Source organism: Ciconia boyciana, chromosome 1 (genome assembly GCF_034638445.1).
Source record: "Ciconia boyciana chromosome 1, ASM3463844v1, whole genome shotgun sequence".
Lineage (NCBI taxonomy): Eukaryota > Metazoa > Chordata > Aves > Ciconiiformes > Ciconiidae > Ciconia > Ciconia boyciana.
Window position 1 is genome coordinate 44,564,486 of NC_132934.1, and position 24,360 is coordinate 44,588,845.

At 38.5% G+C, this 24,360-nt stretch overlaps 1 protein-coding gene across 16 annotated transcripts in view; it reads left to right on the forward strand.

Moving 5' to 3' along the window:
* The window catches only part of SYT1 (synaptotagmin 1), a 359,624-nt gene that overhangs the window by 255,489 nt on the left and 79,775 nt on the right, over positions 1-24,360 (forward strand). For 15 of the 16 annotated variants that reach the window (XM_072864251.1, XM_072864194.1, XM_072864221.1 and 12 more), the window contains 3 exons: positions 4,384-4,568; positions 17,958-18,080; positions 21,321-21,488. In XM_072864251.1, the coding sequence (XP_072720352.1) occupies positions 4,384-4,568; positions 17,958-18,080; positions 21,321-21,488 (476 nt within the window). The remainder of the gene's footprint in view (positions 1-4,383; positions 4,569-17,957; positions 18,081-21,320; positions 21,489-24,360) is intronic. The other variant, XM_072864289.1, reaches the window with a different exon arrangement.

Sequence of the window (24,360 nt, forward strand, 5' to 3'; positions counted from 1 at the left end):
CCAAGCATTTTGTGTAAGGCCAAGTAAGGATATCTTTATATAAAGGACATAATTTGTAGCTCTTAAATTGAATAACTCAGTAATACATCCTTTCCTTTGAATCTAGCATATTCAGTGGAACAAGATTTAATGACAGGTTGGGACACAAGCTATATTTATTTAGTGCAGCACAGTAGAAGCAAATCAGTGGAGTGAAGCACTGATTTGCTTCTCCTCGGTCCTGAGGACCCAGCCCCACACTGCAAACTTTGTGGGGGTAATGCTTCCGTTTAGGTTTGCTCCCATGGGCCAAGTGCCTTTTGCAGTTGGAGCGCCATTAGGTGAGCCCTGGGAGTGTATATTCCCATTTGGTCCATCGTGCCCTCCCAGATCGCTGCATAATATGAGTCCAAGCATGGTATATGGGTATGGTCTGGAGATATGCCTCATAAATGCACTCCTAAGCCCAAATTAAAATTATAATGTAAGTGCATCACAGCTGCTGTATTTGTGAAATGCTACAAATGCATCAAATGACCCACAATATGCACACAACCCTGCCTGGCATTAGTGGAAGGAAGCAACAGAGAGAGATGAGAGAGCTCACAACTCCTTTAGCTGCATCCATGTCTGACTTATGTTCAGCATGAGTGAAGGATGCAAAATTGGTACCCAAAATGCCTCTATTATCAACGCAATCCTAGAGCTTACTCTTTTCAGTGCCCTGCTATCTCTCAGGAGTAAGCCATGCATTTCATTTTCTCTACACTCTCCTTTTACAGATAGGCTTCATTCCTGCATTTTTGAGTAAAGTCCTGGAGCATACCCTTTTTGGATTGGATCAATAAGACTAAATCAAGACCTTATTTACTAACTATGCTACTCAGCAGATCCCCTCCTATAGATTTGTCTTTAAGAGCCTTGTAGAATCACTGAATCACGTAGCGATTCATGACAGCTTCTTCAAAATAAGTATTCTCTATTTGCCCACAGGAGCAGAACAAAGAAAATAGCACTGAAATACCAGAAAGTTTACACACATATTAATTATCCTTAAACCAATAACTTTTCCTTGATTGCATAGGTAAGTATTGCTTGTTTCAAAGCACCCCCTTGTGCAGGCACTGGGTAAGACAAGTTGTACAAGAAGCTTCTGGCTCCCTGACACCTCGGTTGCTTGGTCAGGATCTGCGTTTTTCATGTCACCCACCCTGCTTCGTCTGCCACAGAGGTCTTTTGTTCAATGGATCATGTCCAAGGGCTTCCTGAGGTTTCAAACTGTGCTACTGAACCTGATCAGACAGGTTTAATATAGATAGAGGTAGTCTTCAAACTGTAGATTCCCTTTTTTGTCCATTTAAACACTGGAAAAATTAAATTCTTTTAAAATCTTGCATAAGTGTGGGTAAAGTCCAACTGGAATTAACGAATATGAATCTCCAAAGTGAGCCACTGTGCAAAACCAAGAAAGTTCATATACTGTTGGTAAAGTTTTTATACATATTATTCACAGTTCGTAAAAAGGCTAAACATTAAAGGCTATAGACTTGTGTCTTCCAAAGTGAGTAGTGATTTCAGTCATTTCATTCTGGCCTGTCCACCTTGAGACAACTTTATAGAAAACCAATTTTTAAAAACTTATCTTTTTCTGGAATTCAAGCTCCTGTGTCATGAATTGGGGAGCACAAATATGAAAACCTTCAAAGTCTTTAGTAGTTTTGGAAAGTCTTGTCCATATTATGTAAAATTATTAACATTTAAAATTATTTAAATAATGCCTTTGAAAGGAAACAAACATCACTTCAAAGGCAGTGATAACTGTACGTTTCACTTGTCTTAAATCTAACATGTACATCCACTGATTGGGCAATCTCTGTCAGTGGCAATGTTCGGATGAGCCATCTCCTTGACAGAGACAGTACACTTTTGATGGGAAAAAAACCCAAACCATTCCTTCTTGCTTTTTCAGACTTGAATGTTGAAGTTGTTTTGGAAATGTCCAGATTTTGGGTTAACCCAATTTTTTTCCTTTATTGCTTATGCTTTGTTTAATAAAAAAGGAAGCGTATTTTCTTTGAAGAGATAAATAAGGAATTCTGCATAATTCTTGGTGTCTCAGATAAATTTGATGATCATTTAATTGCATCACAAGAGCTATTGGGTGAAATTAAATTACAAACAGATGACAGCAGACAATGCATTATAAGAAAGAAGCTGAGGTATCTGCAAGTGTTTCAAATGCTTCCCAAGGCACCCTACATTGTTCATGCTCCAGAGAACTGAGGTGGCAGTGCCAGAATACCACTTTACACAACAGTTTCAGCACAAAGGCACCTGACTTCGCTACCTCCACAAGCTTTTTCACCTGTAGGATGCATATGTATATATCTCATTAACGCCCACATTCCCTGTCTCCTCAGTTCCTTGGCTCTCCCAGCTTACCCGCATTTGATGTGTCCCTCCTCTCTTTCCTCCCATGGACCCATCCTCCCATGGACCCCACCCTCCCAGAACCCCATCCCATATTCTTGCTGCTCCCCATATTTGCTGGCATCATGCTTCAAGTACTGTTGACAAGGCAGCAAAACAAATAGCTGATAAATTTGGGCACAGCATTCATTTCATATTGACATAACTCCTGTAGATTAGTTCAGTTATAAAGTACAGTGTTAAGTAAATACCATTTCAGATGCTAAGTGTTTAACAGACTAAGTACACATGTCAAGTTTAGAATTTGAGAAGAACACACCTTGCCTGTGAAAGGCGATGGTTTTACATTTGTGAGTGCTGGATGAAAACAAATTTAAAATTTGTAGGAGAGTCAGTTGTGCTACAAAGTGTTACCACACCAGATTTGAAGACAAAACAAAATCATTAATGCATGAAATACAGATTTTAAGGTGTGATAAGTGCAGATCTAATGCAACTTTAACTGCAGAATTGCTGCTGCTGACTCCATAAAATACATCCCATAAACAGCTGTTAATCTGTTCACTGTTTGTCTTTTAACATTCATTTGTTTAGTAATCAGTTCTCATTTGTTCTACATATGGTACAGCTTCCCTTTTATAGCAGCTGCATTTAATGAACATTTGGAGGCACAAAAGTATTACAGAAATTATTGTTTTAACTATTCTCCTGCATTATTTTTGTATCTGTCACCAAGGACATTTGAATAAAAGTTAGAGATACGGTAATTACATTTAGAGTAAGGAAGGTGTAAGGTGCTTTGTCCTCTTCCTGAACTGGTAATTTGTAGTGGAAGTTCCTGTGACCATGCTTCTCACTCTGCTTAGCTCCTTTAAGCAATTAATTTTCTCTATTTATACTGCCCATTCCCTTTTGTGATTCACTGACGTCAACATGTCAAATTTGATTCACTCTACGGTTTTGCTCTGTATCATATTAGAGGCCTTTAGGTAATGCACTGGGAGAGTATCTTGCAGACCTGATAGACTGAGTGCATTTTGAGGTTTTTGGAAAATGACAGTTTACAAGATTTAAAGTTTTGTCAGGTGTTCTGGTTAAATGTAGGGATCAGTGGTCATTAAAGCTGATTTGTATGAAGATAATTCCCTTCTGGAGTACTTGTGTTTAAGTGTCGTCTTAATTCCTTTTTTCCAAAAATTCTGATCTTTAACAAGACCATTTTATCATAGTAATTGTTCTCTGTTATTTATTCATGCTTCAGCCATGTCCAGCATCCTGGACTGAATGAATAAATGGAACATACGCTTTTTTTTATAGAAAAATATGGGTGAGAATATAGCTATGTACTGAAACTTTGCTAGCGTTAGGGCACGATGACAAATAGGGCAAATGCCCTTGGATTGGACAGTCCTTTGTCCTTGGTCAGTCTACTGGAGGACCTCGACCTGCTTCTGTTGTGAGGAGTCTGTGAGTCTGTCAAGTACAGCAGTGGGCAGAGGAGAAGGGCTGTCCATCAAAACTGATTGCTTGGATTGGGTGCCCTTCCGGAAAAGGGAAATTCCCAGTCAGTTCCAGCAGATTCAGCCACAATGCCAGGTGGGATGGGGAGATGATTAAAGAAAGAAGCAAGTAATTGCCTAAACGTGCTGAGTATTTTGCAGATTTGCACAGTGTAAATATTTTGGACATACTGTTTTCAGATGGTTGATTAATCAAAATAGTTGCAAGTGAGTTTGATATGTGTCACCACCATGTAAATAGATAGATGTGTTAAATTGGCATTGTGTGTGCAAATGCTCAGTTGGGAGACATATACAAATGATGACAGGATATTTTAGAAAGGATTTCAGGTATTTCTGCAAGGCATTTTCATTGAAAAAGGCTTAGCTGTGAGAGAAATGTGCTTGTTTCTAAATTTAACCTTACTAACAGTTTACCACCTTCTTTTTGTGTGTGTTTCTTTTTCTCTTCCAGTGCCACCTTGGGCCTTAATAGCCATAGCCATAGTTGCAGTCCTATTAATCCTTACCTGCTGCTTTTGTCTCTGTAAGAAATGCTTGTTCAAAAAGAAGAACAAGAAGAAGGGAAAGGAAAAGGGAGGGAAGAATGCTATTAACATGAAAGATGTTAAAGATTTAGGGAAAACCATGAAAGACCAGGTAAAGTACCTCTCCTTTTCTTGAACTCTTGAGTTGCATTTGTAGGTTTTTGTTTGATGTGTCTACAAAAAGTTCTGCTTGTTGCCTCAGTAGTGGCTCTGTGAAGAGGGGACTGATTGGCAGCATCCTCTCCGTGGTATCACAAAAGATGAATCTGGGTGTGGCATCACTGATAAAGCAGTCAGCCAATTTCCCTTCTCTGCTAAAAAAAATGAGCAGGCATATAATGAGCAGGCTTCTCATCTGGAAGGGGCAAGTTTATTGAGAGTATCTTGGTTGTCACAAAAATGAAGCAAATGTGCGCAATTTTCACTGTCCTTTTTCAAGACTTTGACCAGGACCTAGTACAGTGTTTGTATATCTTTCTAGCAGTATTTCTGAGCTTACATGATAAACAAAGGTAGCTCTGAACTCTAAATCTCTTTTTACACAAAAGCAAAAGTTCAGCAGAGAAAGAAACAACAGTACAGAAGAAAAACTAAGAAGCATAGAAACAAGGGAAAACGACCAAAAAGGAAGAGCACAAGGGCATTCAACACAATGATGTTGAGAGAATTCATTTTGTACTAGAGAGGAGGAGATTAAAGATAACAGGCCATACTTGTAGCTGTCAGTCAGCTAAGTAACTTGGAGGAAAAGATTAGCATAATGCCCTTTGGGCAGCATCATTTTCATAAGGGCAGAAGAACTTGTCCTTCAGATCTGCTTCATGCAAGAGAAGCAGAAGGTTGCAGGACCTAATCCTCAGGGCCATAGACTTGACTAATATGTTCGTGAAAGAAAATAAAGTGCTTTTTTAACAAGGTTTTAGTATTGTCCTTCCTAGAGCAAACTTGAGAATAAGCAGAAGAATGGGGAAAAAAACGTTATGTATCCGTGTGTCCTCACTGCGTTGACAGATTTCCTAAGCTAAGAAGAAAAAGGGCTATATTTTTCAAACAGAAAGTGCTGAAGAGGTTTAGAGAATTGCTTTGCAAAACTTCTTCAGTAGGAACCAATAACTGTAAAGATATTGCATGGTCAAGTCTGTGCTCCCTAGATGCCTGGTAAGGTTGATCCAGAGCAGTCCAGGAGCACTTATCCAGCCAAAGAGAGAGGATAAAAGCATGGTCAGGAATGAGCAGTTCCTTCCACAAGTTGGGATCTAGTGTAGAAGAAAGCTGGGCTGAAAGCAGGTTGATTAGAAGCACAAGCCAAAGCTGGGAACCCAAGGACTAGGGCCAGCTGATCGGGAACAAGATGCAAGAAGAGAAGCCTAGAGCACAGTAGCTAAGAGGCCTATGGAGCAGTCCAGAATAAGTGGTGAGATGCCACTGTACAGTGATGGAGCAGCCACCAATGTGGCTCATCAGCCAGTCTTAAGACTCCTGGAACAGGTTAGCACGCTTCTCCAGGCATGTAAGATGTGATGGGAGAAGAGCAAAATCAGGAGAGTGGATGAGGAAGCCTTACAAGTCTGATGCAACTGGATCACATGAGTGGAGTTTGAAACGAGCTCAGATAAAGGGAGGAGAATAATGGATAAGCTTCAAAGGTACAGAGCTATCAGAGATATTTCCAGTTTCCATTATCAGACAACAGGACAGGTTTTGTTGTTCTTGCTCAGTAGAGAGTATGGAAAGAATATAACTGAAGATCCAGTTGTTTTAATCCTGTTTATGCTACCCAATTGCAGTGGCCACTACCAAATGTTGATTCATTAGACAGTAGTTAACTTTTCTAGTCTATACACTACACCAATAAAGTAAACCTTGGCAAAATTCATTACTTTCAAGCTGTATGTGTCAACATTTTATAGTGACCACTGTACACACTGTCATCATGTAAGTGATGAAGGAAAGAGTGAGGCTTGATCTGACATGATCTGTTTTGGTTCTCAGACCACAAGTACACATTGCATGCTTACAGATAATGAAGTTCACACCAGTTGCCCATCCTAGGTGTACTCATGTGTCTACATGCTAGTAGGCAACACAAAGCAGATTTCTCTACAGCCATCCCAGATTGCCTTACCACAACTAACAGAGTCCTGCACAGGCACAAAGAGTGAACGGCTGGAGACCCTTGCATCCACATTGCAAGTGGATCACTTTAGATCATGCCCTGGTGCACAGCTTCAACCTTGGTTCCACCTGGAGAGAAGATGCTTCATGTGCCACACTGTTGTACTGGAATGCATGACACCAACACAAGACAAATTCACACCTGAAAACAACCTTGTCAGTACACAAAATCACTAATGTAGATGCAGCTGTTCCAAGGTTAGGAAGATTAGTGAGGCCAAGCTCAAAAAACAACACAGCAGAAATTTTGCGTTCTCCCTTGAAAAAGATTTTATGCTGATTTTGTTTCCTCCATATAATAAATGTGAAACAAACCCCTTTTCTTTAAGCACTTTGATCTAGCATTCGTAGAGTCCTTGTATTTGATTTATGGACTTTGTTCTGGGCTATTAATATTAAGTAATTGTGAGGTATTTCCCCCTCAGCAACACATGGAAAATGAGATCACCAATTGTTGGGTTACCCTGGGCTACTGTTAGCCAACTCCTCCCATTGAACCAAGAATAATTTGGAAGAACTGTTTGATTATGCTTGTGGAAAAATTCCTTGAGATGTTTGTTATGTTCCACCAATGATAACAACCTAATACTTTGTTGTAGAACAAATAATGTGCAATTTGTTATTGATATTTATGTGGAATTTGTTCCATATTCTGTAAGGCCATTGTTGTATTTACAATATATTATTAAGTGTTTTTAATTATATTCATTACGACCTGGATAAATGACCATTGATACTTGGAAAATAAATATTTTAAATGCAAAATTACATTATGTAATTAATACTGAGTTTCATTTCTATCTTTTTTGTGCAAAAATTTGATAAAAAGCTGAATTGTGCATCTCTTGTCTACAAAGAGAGCTCAAATTTTGAAATGTTGCACAGATAGGTATTTTAAGATGATTCAATTCGAAATATTCTGTATAGTTATTTAAACATACTTTTGCCCAAACATTTTGGGATTTAACCAATATGTTTTGTTTTGCACAGTTAAACCTAAGGAGGGTAGATTCACAGTTGATGTAGATGTCAGACCTTTAATAAGTGGATGGATCACCAACTCTCCAGCCAAGCTTCCTCTTCATTGTCTGGGATTTCAAAAACAGGCTACTTAAGTTAGCCCCTTAAATTCATACCAAGCAATCTGATAGTGTACAGATTTTAAGTCCTTGGCATTCAATAACTTTTATCAACTTAATTCCTAATTTGTGAAATTTTAGCTGTCTTTTCTTTTTTTTCTGTATGACTGATTGTTTATTCTAACAGTTTAATCTTGAATTATCAGTGCAAATGTTAATATACCTAGCTGAACTCAATGCAATGCTAAAGGTAGAATATTTCAGTTAAGAGAATTGAACCACTTTAGAGGCTCTGGCATAAAATAGAAAGGGAAATAAAAAGAATGCCTTTTAGCTCTTTGAAGAGGCAAATTTTAATGTTAAAAAAAAGTAATTGAAGATCAAAACGTAAATCTAATGCCATTATAAAGGGCAACATACAGTACCAAAGATCTGAAATGTTGTCAAAAAATGAAAAAGCTTAGTTCAGTCATGGTTAGGTCTGAACCTGCAAGTGCTAATTACCTTCTGCCTTCAGCTGAGAGTGCATAATAGTAGTTGATAGGCACTTGGCATCTTGCAAGATCCTAGTTCCCTAGGCACACAAAACTTGAAAAGCAGTTGCATTTGGTAAATTGAAAGTATCAGCTTCTGGAAGTATAATTTCCATCTTAGTTTGGTTTTGTTTGTCAAAGAGAACTTCTGAACTACATATACTCATGCTGACCTGCACATCCATGCCAAACCATTATAGAACCATATAGCTTGACAGAGTTAAAGATCCTTTTGACATAGAGACTGAGTCAGCTCCACAGTTACAAATGATAGCTAGATGTAACAGAAAGTGGAATAAAATTTCGGTCTCTGTTAGAATATTTGTGCTTCAAAATGTCCCCTTTCCTGAACACAACTTCAAATTAGAAACTGTTTATGAAATAATATAGATTATGAGCAAATGTACTTGAGGTAAAGCGGGAGATGAGTTGAAAATAAGATTAGGTTTTCAGTCTTGAAACCAGTTTCCATTGCAGGCAATGCTTACTTTTTCAAGTAGAGTATACAACTCCACCAAGGGCCACTGGGAGGATTACATTCCTTCTAGGGGAGGAAAATTGTTAATGAATATACTACCATAAAAAGGTCATTTCTCCATGGTTTTTACTAATGTTTGTGTGTGGATGTTTTAATTTTTATTTCTTCCTTCTATGTCCTCCTTGTCTATGTTGTGTCTCATGACTGTTCTGGATTGTCACTTGCGGTAGGTTTATTTTGCTATTTGGACGCACCTAGTCTAAAGCTGTGATACATATAGTCTTCTGACAGCTCTGGCTCCTCAGCTGAGATTTATATGTAGTAGCTTTGATACACACATCAAGAGGCTGAACTAAATTGATTGGGTATTTTTTTGATTGGGTATATATTTGGGGGGAGGCTAGAGGAGGGCTAAAGAAAAGAGGTTGTCATTCTTTCTGTAGTTAAAATACTAAGTAAAACTGTACTAGAAAGCTCAAGTTTAAAATTGATAGGCACATAAAAATAACTTGCTAATTTTATTTCCTTTTTGTATAAATGTCACTATATCAAAAGTAGATGAAAGCAGTGTGTATTTTTAATGTCTTAGTTTCTAAGTATTGCTAAAATGATTGGTACCTCATGAAACTTGCTGTGGGCTCCTGTATCATCTCAGTACAGTGCCCACACTTTAAGTTCTTAGTGCTCCGTACCAAACTCTTTTAAGTGGTCTTACTCCAGATTTCTGTTGGTGCAACTGAATGACAACTAGCACCAGTGTTTTTATGAGATCTTCCCATCACAGTTTTCATCTTTATAACTTTCCGGTCTCTGCTAATGGCCCTGATGGCTCACACTGCTTTTTTCTTTAGAAAAAAAAAAAAGTCCCCAAACACCCAGCTCCAGAGACACTATAATAGCTGCTGATTTATTGGGTCTGAATTGAATGCATTGGTATAGCAAAATTCTTGCTTAAGCTCAGCCTGTGGGCTGAGGAAAGGAATAGACGTAATCATTTCAGTCATGAACAGTGGCACTGAAAAATTACTAAAATTTAGCCCTATTGGAGAATAATTGTTGTGGTGGTCTGAACATTTTATTAGGTCACAAAGCATTTGTGGAGAAGGAAATTTAATAGCTCAGTCCTTTCTCATTGCATTGGGCTAAGACAGTGTCACTAGTGAAAGATTTTTGGCTTACAATGAATGTGTCTGTTAGGTGAGATAGGAGATTTGGGATCAGGTATATGTACTACACCCTGGAGTATGAGGAGTATATTCTTGGCTCTGCTGCTGACCTACTGTGGCCTTCAGTCAGCCACCTGACTTCTCTGTATGTTTGTTTTTCTTTTTGCAGGCCTTCCTTATACATCGGGGTTATGTACTAACTTAATCAGAATATTCTGATTAATGTTCATGTATTAATAGCAGTGAAATATCGGGGCATTATAAAGTAACATGATATTGAGAGCTGCAATTGCACCTAACCGAACTTCAACATATCATGGTTTTCTTAGACTATTTCACCTTATGATTTTAGCTGTTGAACAGTAAACACCCTTGCCCTCATGGAGACAAAATACTGAAGGAAGCTTTTAATATTAGGGGCCCTGAAATATTGCAAAGTAGTGTGTGTTGACCTGGCAGCATGAAGACGATAGCCAAAATTAAGTCAGTAAAATCCACACTGACATCCAGAGAGACTGGATTTCACGGCAAGGGACCCAAGCCTGTATTGCCAGAAATAGTCCAAGAGGATCTTTTTGAGGAACAGGAGCTCTGTTGCTGGCAGTGGTCTTTTCTTCTGCAGTGTTTGCTCGTGTGCTTGTTTGTTTTCCCAGTTGAATGCCTAGAGAATAGCGAGCGTATTTATTCCACGGCGCCACCTGTCTTGGTCTCAGCATGCCAATTCCCATTTGTTGGCATCTTCAGCCCTTGGTGACATTAATGCTCGCTGTGGCTTATCCACAATGCAATGAGACATCCTAATTCACACTCAGAAAGATAGCATGTGCTGCAGAGCCATTACAGTGTAGAAAATTAGTCAGAAACAAAGGGGACAAGTCTTTCTTAGAAAACAAGCCCAATTAAGTATACTGTGGCAATCAAAATGGATTGACTGAGTCCCATTTGTACATTAACTCAACCTCAGGCTTGACCAATCGTCCTGCTTTTTCACCTGTCTCAGAAGGCAACTCTGCAGGGTACATAAAACTTCCTGAAAAATGTGAAAATAACATGTTTATGAAGATACAGTGTTATAGATGAGTGTTTGTGTTCTGCAGGGTTTTCTGCAAAACTCTTTTGTAACTTAGATTTATATTAGACTTCAGAACCCTGAAAATATGGAAGCAACAGCTGTGAGCCACAAGGCTGGCCTTATTTGCATTCCTGTCTCTTCCTCTCAGTCACTCCCAGGAAGACACAGGAGCTTGCTTTGCATGCTTCCAGAGTTTCTTTTTCCTCCTTTTTTAAAAATATTTTTCCTGAAAAATAATTCATTTATTATTTTTATTGTAACCTATTGTACTGTTAGGATGATATGAAGATACAGATGCTACTCATTTTCTTATACGTCTTGTTTTCTATACTGAAGGTCTTGCCACTGGAAGCTTCCATTGCCAAGGATGTTTCTTTCTTTGTTCTCTTGATTAACAGACCAAATTTTGAATTCTTTATTCAAGACGGGAGTCTGCAGGTTCCTAATGAGTGGTGCCTAGGAAGTATGCAATTATTCCCTAAGTTAAGTGATTTGAATCACATTCTCAAGACATTTACCTGTATCCACTGATTATATGGAGAGCTAAACTCTTACACTAAGTGCCTGAAGTTAGTGGGTATGAACAACCTACAACAGGAACAGCAGTTCATATCAATGAGGTATACATTTCAAACCCCACTGGGAACATTTAATTGTTTACTTTTTAAGCAAAGGGATTTATTCTTTACAAAATGATTAATAATAAATATGAGTAGCAAAATAACGTTTGAGCATGAGAATATCAGATACTTGATAAAGTCCTATGTAGAGGATGGTCAGAGGATGATCTCTCTTTTTAAGCAACTGAGCCAAAAGAACAGGTCTTTGCCAACTTTTTCTCCATAGATCAATGTGGCACCCAATAAATCATGTATGGCTATATTTAGATAATTTTCACTGTTAAATAGATGTAGTCCTAATTATATAGTATGACAATTTTTTCAAACAGAAACAAATGTAGTACTCAGAGTGGTCCTCCCATGTCGAGGAGCCAGCTCTGTCCCAAAGCATGCTTCCATCTGGCCCATTGCCATTCATTTGGGGAGGATGAAGAACAATTGATTGAGCAGCATGCACTGGCCAAGCAGCCTAAAGCTGCCTCCTACTCACAGCCTGCTGCTTAGCGCAACCAAGCACTGCCATATGGGAAGTGGGGGCAGAGCAGGCAAGCGTACTTGCAAGAGTGCTTATTTCTTTTCGTTCATGCACGAGCCCTGCGTTCAAAGCAGAGCCCTGACACACAGGGTGAACTTCCAAAATAGACCTCCAGGCTGAGATCAGCTGCATCTTTTTTCAGCAAGTAAACACTGGCTACAGGAAAAACAGGTTGATTTGGGGGGCTTAACAGCTCCAACTTAAATTTATGTATTCATGTTTTACATTGAACACCTCTAGTATTTGCTTTATTCTTCTGTTGCACCGGAATAAGTTGGTATTTTAGTACCCAAACAATTCAGCGAGCCTTAAGCTGAACATGGTGACCTCATATCATAGAGCTCCTAAAGAAAGAAGGCCTTTTGAATAACCCAACAGACCATTTGAAACCTGGATAACAAGCAAGGAAGTAATGTCAAGGCATCGCATGCTGAACACAGCAGGGTCTTGCTCATTCTGTGCATCGGTGTGGCCCACTGCTGGTGTGTGAGGCCAACACTCTTACAGCAGTAATGGCAAAGTAGATTTCACAATGACCAAAGCCTGGCTCAGACACTGGAAACCCATGCGCTACATGCTCTTTAAATTAATTCATGGAGAGAAAGCAGATGCTGAATGAATGAAATGTTGCCTTTCCTTCTGGGCGACTCTGATAGAGAATGTGCTACAATTGCAGGTTTTTCTGCTTTGTGATAGGGAATCAGCCAGGAATTTTTAAAGGCTTTTCTTTTCCCCAGGATAAAAATTGGCCAGGTCAGAATTATGGTGTTCTTGAATGTGAAAGAAAATTGATAAGAGGTGCACCACCATTAGTGGAAATGCAGCCATTCCTAGGTGTGGAGGAAAAATTGCCTTTCTGATAAATTCATTGTTGGACATGGCACAGAACATTCCCGCTACAAAATAATATTGTTTTCTTCCATTCAGCTCAGCAGGCATTGCACAAGCCTGAGGACTGGGCATCATTCACACATTAAAAAAATATCCCCTTCACCATGTGAACAAAAGGAATGATTGATGGGGCAGGCAGAGATGGAACTTGGGACGGCAGCATGCGCTGTGCAGCAAATAAACTTACAGGCTGCAGTCAGCATTATGTTTTCCTTCTTAACGTCTCTCCTCCTTGCTTACTGGTAACTTGTTTCCTTAAAAGTGAGGCCATAGGCCACCCCATGAATGGAAGGAACCCTAAAAACTCTGTTAATGAAAGTGTTTCTTTACATACAACAGTGAAAGGCTCTTTGCTTGCAGTCCTAAATAGCCTGTGACATGAACTAGGTGTTAACAATGAAACATGGAGATAACTGAGACCTGGATCAAAGACCAAAATACACCTTCATGGGTCTTTGCATCCTCCTGGTGACTCAGACATGATTGTGGCCTCTGCCTCGCTGTACAGGAGGCAGGGAAATACACTTGCTCCCCCAGCAGCTCTGTTACCCAAGTCTCATACCAGTTTGCTTTCCTGAAGCTTCTGCACATGTGGAATCTGGAGGCAACCAGCAGACCAGCTGTGCTAAATCCCTTGCAGACCCCCTTGATTTCTACACGTGGTTTTGGGAGGGATTAAATGAAAGTGCACATAAAGCTCTTTTAATCCCTGGAATCTCTGTTGTGGTCTGCAGTGGATAGTAGTGGGGTAAACCCAGTGACAGGGGGCAGGGCTTTTGGTGGAACTGAGCTGGAACCAAGGGATGTTTGCAGTATCAGGAGGGCAGCGTCACTGGAGAGAGGCATTTGTTGGCTGGGGGAGTGGGAGGGGAAGGAAGCCTAGGAAATGTAAAACCCCACTGCAAGGTGTGGAGTTTGCGGAACTGCAATTACAAGCAGTTTTGGTTTTTCTTTCCTTTTTTATGCAAAAGGTGCAACTACAAAAAAATTGAAAATGAAGCAGTTTCTTTAACAACCCAGAAGAAAAGAGAAGATTGTAAAACCACTCTTAATTATATTACAGAAGTGAAGAAACAACCAGCAGATTGAACTGTGCATCCCAGATTGCTGTAATTTAGTCCTGTTTGTTGTAGGAACCACTGCAGAGTAGATGAGCTTGAAAACAATTAGCTTAACATGGCACAGAAAAGAAAATCCTAATGCCATATGTAGATTATGTCTGCACCCTTGGTTAGAACTAGTTACAGAGCTCATTCAAATACAGATTAAATGAGAGGTTGCTCAGAAATTCACTTTGTCTTCCAGCTCTAAGAAAACTTATATTGTATATTGAGTGGCTCTGTTAAGGTCCCTGGCACAAAGTAACTTTTCCCACTTGCTGATTTCATTAGATGTGGATGTATCACCTTATAATGGTAGTATTGGATTAACACTTTTTTGTACATTCCTACACCTGCTTACATATAAGCCTGTTTTTCAGATGCTTATACACATGTAAGAGGATATAGAGGATATAGAAGTTTCATTATTGTGTGTTTCTGCATATGTTATGCAGAAATGAAGAAACCACTTGAGTGAAATTCACAGTCATCCCAAATTAGAAAAGATAAATCTGGTCTCCAGCACAATGTAATAATGCATTTCTATGTTGCGTATTTCACAGAAAAAGCATTTAAAATGTCATGGAATTAAAAGTAATATTAAGAAAGGAAAGCCTTATGTTCCTTTGCATCTAAATCCAGGCTTTCTGATCGTAGTTGTGTCAGTTGAATAGGCTTGAAAAAGCTGGCTTATAATTAAAAATATTTTATTGTTTCTAAACCCAATAAAATATAGCTGCTTATTTTAATTGATTGTAGCAATACAACAGTAAGATCCAATATAGTGTGATATAGTGTGCTATAAATTGAGGGCTGCAGTACTATTCCATTAAATATTGATCTTCCAGAGAATCTCAATACAAAATGAAAATCCCTACGGGGTGCTTCAAGTACTTTGAAGCAATCCAATTCTTCTTCCTCTTTGGAACTCAGCAGCTGCATCAAACATGAGAAACTTCTGTGCTTTCCTTTGACTCAGCTTCTTCTTGAAGCATTGGCCTCTAGTTTGAAAGCAAATTCCTTTCTTGATGGTAAAAGCTATTATGTACAGACTGCTGTAGAGATAATAATTTGTCATTTCTTCCCTCCCCCCATGCCACAACCTTGACCAAATCCAAACACTGTCTCATTTTTAGTGTTTCTTAGTGCTTCAGTGTTTCTGAGTCAAGGTCAAGAAGAATCATATAGCTCCTCAGCTGATGTGAGTAACGTGCACTGTTTTCCATCTGCCCTGGGAAATAGCTTTCACCTTCCAATAGGCCTCTTATAACCTGTAGAGAAGAGTTTCCCAACCATGCAATGTTTTCTGCCTGCCCTTCAAAACTCCCTTGCAAGAGCGACGTTAGCTTCCCATTATATTTTCCATAGTCATAGTAAGAACTTTTTCACACTGAGTTACCCACAGCTCTGGCATCTCCTGGATTGATCAGCTATGCAGAAGAGTATATAATTTTTCTAGAGAGAGTATGGATATGTAACTATTGCCTTGATGCAATAGTTACAAATTCCTCATACCTGGAAATTAACATAGACCATTCTTGCATTCTCCCTTTTGTCCCTGCGGAATGGCTGTAGAATATTTCCTCTCAAACAAAATCCAGGTCAAAAGTAGATGGAATAGCAGAAAGTCCAGTACTTATCTCAGAAATGGTGATATACTGGAGATGTTTATCACTTCTATCATGGAGTCCTCTATTAGGGCAATACTGGGATGATTCAGAGCAGTGGGTCTTGGAGTTAACATCCCACTCTGAGTTATTGCTTCTTGTTGTCTCCAGGCTCAGATAAATGTGGTTGCTTCAGTTGGATTAGTCACCTTTTTTGTTTTCTTTCATGATCACAAAACCTCAAGCTTATTTTTATCACCAATGAAAGCAAGGTGTTTGGCATAATCGTATCACCCCATATCCTGAAAGTCCCACATATGGTCCTACAGGGGCTGTGCTCAAACTGGCTTTGCTCCAACAGTATCCTCTTGCCATAGAGCCTGTCAGTTTTGAAGTGTCACGCTTGTTGTTGTACTAACAAAAATGTTGTGCTACAGCCAGGGAACTCGTTAGCAGCTCAGCGATTAAAATGTCTCAAAATAATTTTCTTTTCAGGCAGTTCAGCCCTTCCAAACAGAAATGGTTTAGTTCAAAAAGCATAACTCTTCCAATACCACAGGTGATTCTCATCCACTACCAACCTTTGCCACCGATCTCATCCAGGTACACTGTAATTTATGTTCCTAGTAAAAAGTCCATCATTCACTAACATTCAGATATTTAACTCAAACCCAGCTCCTCAGCTTGCATAAATCAATGTTGTTGCATTGATTTCAGTTGAGCTATGCCAGCTGAATTTCTAGCTTATTTCAAAAAGTAGAGAAATAATTGCTTAACACTGTACAGTTTTAAGTCTGACTTTTTGAGTTTAGATCTGGCTTCTGAAAAATAACATTTTCTACCTCAGAGATCAATCTTTCCTCTTACCACACCCACGCAACTGTTGCATGGCCCCCACTGCCTTCATGGCTGAGTGAGAATGTTAATGCTTTCACGTTCTTTCTTTCACCAACCACCATCCACCATGGGTATAGCTACTTTCCAGCCGCGCTATCTCTTTGGATAGAGAGCTCCAGCTGCAACCTGTTTATATATGCTGTAGGTTTCTTCAGACCACCTCACACTGTGAAAAAAGAAAGAACATCACAAATCTTACTCTTGCATTTAATAGTCTGTTTCTGGAAGCAGAAGCTCCATATAGAAGGAACTTTCATCCAGATAGGGCTCTTACAGATAAGCATACTGTTTACTATAATATGCAAATAACAATTCTGGATGGTTGCTCAGTATTGATTCCTTGTTTTCACACTCTCAACTTTATTTTCATATTTTCCACAATTTTTCACTATTTGTCTCATCACTTTTGCCCATTTTTCAGTTCTTACTCAGGTAAGAATCTGCTGGAATAAGATCTACATAGTTAGTTATGGTTCATATGGTTTAATAATTGTATGAATTCCCTTTTCCACAGTGCAAATACTTCTGCTTTCTGGTACAGCAAAAAAATTATTACATCATTTAGTATTTTAATTATGTATAAAGTCTGAGATAACTGCTGTGTCCTTTAAAAACAGCAGGTTATATGCAATAGAGAAAGCTGTAAGCAGTTCTGTATTTCTTTATTTTTTGTGTTTCTTTCTAAGCAAACTAAAATCAACTTTCAATCAATTTGGTTCAGCCAAGCTTTATAGCCAGAATGAATAAAAAGGAAATTGGTCTCGGGAGGGAGGGAAAAGGAGAAACATGCATTTGCTAATGGCATGGTAAAAACTTTGCTTCCATATTCATTCTAAATAAACATGAAAAATGTTTGGCATATGATTGTAGGAAGAACTCATCCACAGCACATGCTCTTTATCATAGTAATTCTACAGAAACGTGTTGCCAATTGCAAACAATTCACAGCATGCACAGGCAGGTTTGACATTGCCAAGATATTCTTAAGTTGAATGAATGTGTGACTTTGCTTATTTAATAGCATGTTTGCCTCCTTCTGCCTCTTTAAGAGCCAGTGTGAGCCCAGAAGAATTTTTTGATATCGAGTTGATATTTTGTTTCTACTTTCAGGTTTTATAACAATTGTTGCTTGTAATAGTCCAAGAAGCTTTCTTCCTACTTCCATTGCTTGCTTGCTGATTTATAACATCTTCTTGAGCAACCTGAATAGTAAATGTAAATGCATATTTGGATTTCTGCTGTCATGCTTGCTTTTAATGGCTTTAAAATAGATTTGAGGACAGTGTCTATTTTAAACTGGTACTTAAGAGTTTGCCTTATTTATCAATATTACCTTCCTTCTTTCTAGGCTCTTAAGGATGATGATGCTGAGACTGGGCTGACTGATGGGGAAGAGAAAGAAGAACCCAAAGAAGTGGAGAAACTAGGGAAAATCCAATATTCTTTGGATTATGACTTCCAGAACAATCAGGTTTGAAACAACCAACCTGTAACATTTAATTTCTGTGTGTGCAAGGGGAGAATGAAGTAACACATTTAGTTACAGTAGATATTTCTGAAATCCTTACTGCTTGAATGGAGTAAAGGGACAAATCAAGACTGAAGATTCATGACAGAGGTACTACTAAATCAGTATTCAATGTACTCAGAGTTTATATTACACCTTTAATCAAAATTGAAGACACAGTTTTATCTAATGGTTATTAATAACTTATATTAAGGCGTCACCAATCAATGTCAACCCACATTATATTATGGAGTCTGCATGCAGACAGTAAAAGATAGCTTCAGCCTTCAGGTATTTAAAATGTAAGCAAACAAAAGATGGGAGGAAAAAGAGAGGGACATAAAAGTAAGTTGATTCATTGTGGGTCTTTTAGCAAGTTGATAAGATTGCCAGGAGTAGCTTTCTCGCACTTCATCAAGTGTGCACGTTGCCTTATTAACTAGCAGCATCAGGTTCTGTTGCTCTCCATGGAAGTACACCTGCTAGCCAAGAAAATTTTAGTTTGGAACAAAAGTTCAAGTAAAAAGGTCTGTCCCGAAAAAAACAGGAAAGTTGAACAAGAAGCATCTCTCCAGTCAAGGACTGATACTCCTTCAGTACCCTACTCTGAAGCTGGTAAGACCACACTTTGGCGTACTTACCCAAGTTTTCAGTAGGAATAGACACCGTAATGTGATGACCTAGAATTCACCTGCTTAAGAGGTCTGGCCATATCCTGAACTAGCTCCTATTTAATTCCCCTCGCTGGTGTCTTGCTGTGGTTGGGATCACTTTTGTCAATTATATCAATTCACAGCCTCACATTAAAACTCACTGTGCTTAACTTTGGACTGAAGTACACTAACACATCTGACTTCTTCACTTCTACTGCATGTCTTTCAGTGAACTTGAGAATACGTATCCTGCATTTCATTTTTTGACAACTTCAGTCAAAACCACATCATTCTTCTCTATTTAGGAAAAGAAATGACTACAGAACTTAAATCCCTGTTAATTCCTATTCTTCATCTGAACTGACTTCCACATGTACTTGTGATTTATTTCCACATTCAAATGCTTTATTTGATGCTGTTCACAGAATGCAGTACACTTACTTGTTGCAAGACAGAGAAAATAAGAGAAATTAAGAAAAAATTCTGTGTCAGCAGCAGGGTATTTATACACAGCTATGACCTGTCATAATACATAGTATTTCCCTGTCTTTTCAACTATCTTCTGACTACCGGTGCTTGTTTTTCAATGCAAGAGCCAAAAAGAATTCTGAAGCCTTTCAAGAACCTGTGGTTAAAGGAGCTTTTCCTTGACTCCCAGAGCAAATTCCCTGGCCATGTGATGAGTCACATTGATCCCCCTTGAAATCAGTATGAAATCAGTATGAAGCATTAGACCCTTCAGAAGCAGAAGATCTAAAGAGCGGGAAAGGAAAAGCTGCGAGTGGATCTAAGGATTTCAGTTTCCTTAGAATATGAAGACAAACTTTCTGTGTGAATTTTATTAAAGGAAATGTTGATTTTGTGAACTATATTTTACAAAGGGAAATAAGATGGAGAGCAACAAATCTGTGAAAGTGCGTAGTATTTAATTAAGGTAATAAGTTATTTGAGTTATGGATTCCTATTTATTTTGCTGCTCTAAACTATGTTGCAGCTTGGAATTTGTCAGAGGATAGATGATATGAAAGAGTAGAAGAGGGGATTCAGTTAGGTTAGTATAGCACGAAACTACAGACCAAAAATCTGGCTAATATATTGCACAGAGTTAAGAATGGAGACAAGATGACCAAGGTAATCTCCAGAGCACAATGCCTCAGTTTTAGAGAGAGAAATTTTAAAAAGGAATTGAATTGCTTTTCCACTCTGTTAACTAGAAGTCATAGATTTGTTTTTCACTCTTTGATGTGAAAGACTTGATGTAGATTCTGAGCCTATCCATGTACTTATGAACTGTTATGCATCTAGAATAAGAATGAGGAAGAAAAGGAGAAGTGTTTCTTACAGCCAAAGGAAAATGTTTAATGGAGCTTAAGAGTCCTATTGGTGGGAAAGCATGCAGGCCATACTGTGAATATAAAACTGGTAAAAATAAGTCCAACTTTGAGGAATCTCTCAGAAGCCAGAAGCTTCTTTCTTAGATTGACTATATTGTTCTGTATTCCAGTTGTTAGAGCTTCTGTTTCCAATTTTAAACAATTCATCCATGAGAGAAGCAAATATATTGTGACTGAAGCACTGATTTAGAAGAAAATATTCTCAGATTTTTTTCCCAGTTCTTAATATCTTCTCTCCAGATTGACCTTGGAGAGTCACTTGAATGTTTACCTTAGTTCTGTGTCTATGAAACAAGATTAAAAATATTTTCTTTCTCTCAACTCCATTATGCTGATGAGGCCTAATACAGGCTGGGATGTCTAGATAACGTAATGTAACGTAACATAACATAACATAAGCCTTAATTTATAACACTTAAAAAATGGCCAAGGCATTTACAAGTTTCAAATGTGCTTCAGCCTTATTTTTAAAAGTGTATAAGAGATTTAATAAACTAATTTTTCTGTTTTTCAATGAGATTACAAATTATTAGCATTTAGTTACCAAAGGTTAGTTTTCATGGGGTATTTTTTGAAAATGTTGTCCTTAGTTTATTACCTAAACCCATTTGTATACATAGCAAGAGAATTTAAATATAAGGAAGACTGCAAGATCCCTTTGCTTTCAATAAAGCTCTGCCTGACGATTTGCATTTGATATATCACCTTTTTGTGTTTGGTTGGGGGGAAGGTTACATGTTGGGGATTTAGAATACAAATTTTGTAGTCAAAATTAAACATTCTTGATTGTTTAATAATGTGATTTCTATTCATGGTGCCCAGCATAGAAAAATAATGCACAAGAGAAGAGAGCAATTGAAAGTTATTTGATTGCAGTCTGTAAAAAGATGAAGTCTGTATTTAGCTGTAATCAGCTGCCCTTTGAAAACCTCTTTTCTGCTTAAAAAAAACCTCTTTTCTGCAGCCTTTGTACAGTCTGCATCTGCCATAATTGGTTTCTAAAGTCTATAGTGTTGCTTCATTTGCCTTCCTTGAAGGGGGGGCGGGGAATAGTTTTTCATAGACCAGAAATAGAGTCTGCATGTGTATTTCTCTGTTACAGTTTTTTTATAAATATCTATTTGAAATTTCATCCTGCTGTTTTTCTCTCTTTTCAGCTTCTGGTTGGGATTATTCAAGCAGCTGAGCTGCCTGCTTTAGATATGGGTGGTACATCTGATCCCTACGTGAAAGTTTTCCTGCTGCCTGATAAGAAGAAGAAATATGAGACAAAAGTCCACAGAAAGACCCTTAACCCTGTTTTCAATGAGCAATTTACATTCAAGGTATTTTTTTATTGTTATTGAATTTTTTTTATTTAACCACTATGTATCTCATGCTTGGCTACAAAATTAGACCTCTTAGTTAATGGGTAACTCCAGCATAGTGATTTTTCATGTTGTAGAAACCTCTGATATTCAGTCTTACGATGAAAATGGTATAACACAGGGTCAGACCTCAGTAGGTGTAAAAGGCACAGTTTGATTTTAGGTACTTCAGTTATCCTGATGTATGACAATCTGATCCATATTTTATGGCTGGATAAAACTTACAAGAAAGACAGGAAACAGTGACACTTTGACAAATGTCAGGTAAATTTCACTAGACCAGCATTTTCTTTAAATATCTTTGTAGTCTGATTTATGAATTTCAGTATACCATTTCTTTTCCCCTCAAAAGTAAATTAAAACTCAAGGAAGGTAAATGCATGAAGGACAATATGGCAGATTAATCTTGCTAGAATTTGTCATAACAATTCTTTGCCATGCTACTTTACATATGAAAAGAAATCATGTCTCAGGTTTAAGAACATATGAATTGAATAAATGTAGCTAAGCCTTATGTTGCAATGTTTAAGTCATTCCAATCGTATCTATCAGTAGTGGTTTTCTAAAACAGTAGCCGTACCTAAACCCCGGTTAAATACAATGAAGGAATACTATACAGCATGTTTCATCGGGCTTCTCCTAATATACATTCCTCTGCTGTTACTTTAGGCCTTTCTCTCTATGCCCAATCTTATAATGACAGCTACAGATTGAAAACAGGAACAGTGAAAGACTCAGGCTATGTAATCATTCAATGAGAAAGATATCCCTGGAGGCCAGAACTACTACTGCATATATAAGCTTATTTTTTCCCTTGAAGATGTTCATAAAAATAATCTTTTGTGGGGAGTTATTTTTTTCTTGAGCTTTCCTAAGAGAGTATTTAAAAGAAAACAGTTATAAATTACAGATTTCCTTGCAGCTCACAAAAGAAAAGAAAGAACCAATAATGCTGTCATCTAAGATGAGGCACAAATTATAAATCAGATCATCCACTCCTGGGCTATAATGTCCACTTGTTTTAAGTCACATCTTTAATATTCAAATTTTATCATATGCTCCAGAAGGAAGTTTGCTTTCCACACAAGACCTGACAGGGTGTTTAGGTGCATCCCAATGTGGTACTGATCATCCCCTGGATACTGTGGTCTGTACTCAAGAGAAAACCAACGGAGCATGCCAAGTACTGTCATTGTTCTGGGGACTACAGTGAAAAAGACAAGTGACCATTTAACTAGTGCTGCAACAGTAATAAATAACTTCCGTGGGAACTACTGACAGTATCTCGTTTACTTGGGCAGAGCCTTCCTTCTGTGACCCGCTTCAGGTGGCGCACAGCTTCTGGTGGCATCTTTCCCATGTCTCTCTTTGGCAGAGCTGCCCACCAAGCAGCCCAGGCCCATTTTGTTACCTTCTCCCAGGGCACAGCTGTGAGCTGCCTGTCTTCCTCCCAGAGAAGGGCTAACGGGGATGAGATGGGTTACGTTTCTGCTGTATTGCATCTTGAGCCTGGGACCTCATTCCTTCTCTTCTTTGGGTGGCTCCCTATGTTAGTCCCCTTTTCATTTTTGTTTCCCAGACATTCATGGTGCCGTTCCAGGGTGCAGGTGTTCGTCAGGCTCCAGCTGTCTGAATTGTATACCCGCACCGTGCTGCCAAAAGGAAACTGAGAAATCCTAGCTGGACTACAGCAGTCTGGCAGAGAGGGGTGTTCCTCCCCAGGCCCAAAGTGGGATGAGGGTTCCTCTCTGGAGGAGTGACGTGTCTGTGCCAGAAAAACACTCCTATTCATGTCCTTCTACCAAGGTCTCACCTGCATTAAGTCAAGAGGCTGAGTATCTCTGAGCAGAGCAGAAAGCAGGGAAAGGGAGCAATCCTTCACTAAGGACTTTTGCTAAGGACATCCTTGGTTGTCCTGAAAAAAGCTGTAGGCTGAGGCTGCTTTAGAGATAATGAATGGAGGAAGAACTGCCACTAGATCTTCTTTAAAAAGGAAAGTAGCTAAAATAAGCTTTACTGAGGTCAAGTTAATGATAAAAAGAGTAAATAATGATAAATGTAGTCTTCTCATGCATTCCAAATGACTAGGATCCATTAAGTGGTATTGGAAACGGATGGGGAAAGAAACTTTAGAACATTTCTCTTCTGTTTTTGAGGCTGCGTAAAAATAAAAGTGAAATTATTTGGAATTTTGCCTTCCACGTACATTTGCCTTCTATAGCTTTTTAGAAGCTACAAATAATTTACAGAATCAAAATAGATTTTGCTATAGGATTTGCTACAATACACAACCTTGTACCCACTGGAACTATTGTACTCAGTAATGGAGGCTGGAGCTGGAGCTCCTTTTAAACATTATGTAACATGTTATGAAAAAGAAAAACTACTCATGTTATTAGTAAGTATTTTAAAAAGCAAGTGGAAGCCAAACAGTAACAAAAGACAACAGTCCTAGGGTTTAAACAGACCGGAACGTACAGCGGTTAACAAGGCCAATGACAATGCCACGCTTCCATTTCTCTTTTTATATAGACAATTAATCGAGAAATATTTACTGAAGCCCATAGAAACCATTTATACTTGCAGAATATATTCAACTTGACCAAGTGTTCAGTGTAAATCTAAACAATTCCTAAATCAGACCTCTCCAGATAGCCACTCAAGTGTAGCTTACCTGAACTGCACATCTTCATCTGAATATTAAAAATGTTACTCATAAGCATCCTAACCCACAGCATCTGTCCAAAACACATCAGAACAGCTGGAGAAATAGTCAGAACTTGGCCTTCTGCCACCACAATTTCTAGCTGTACACTGTGACTTAGAAAGT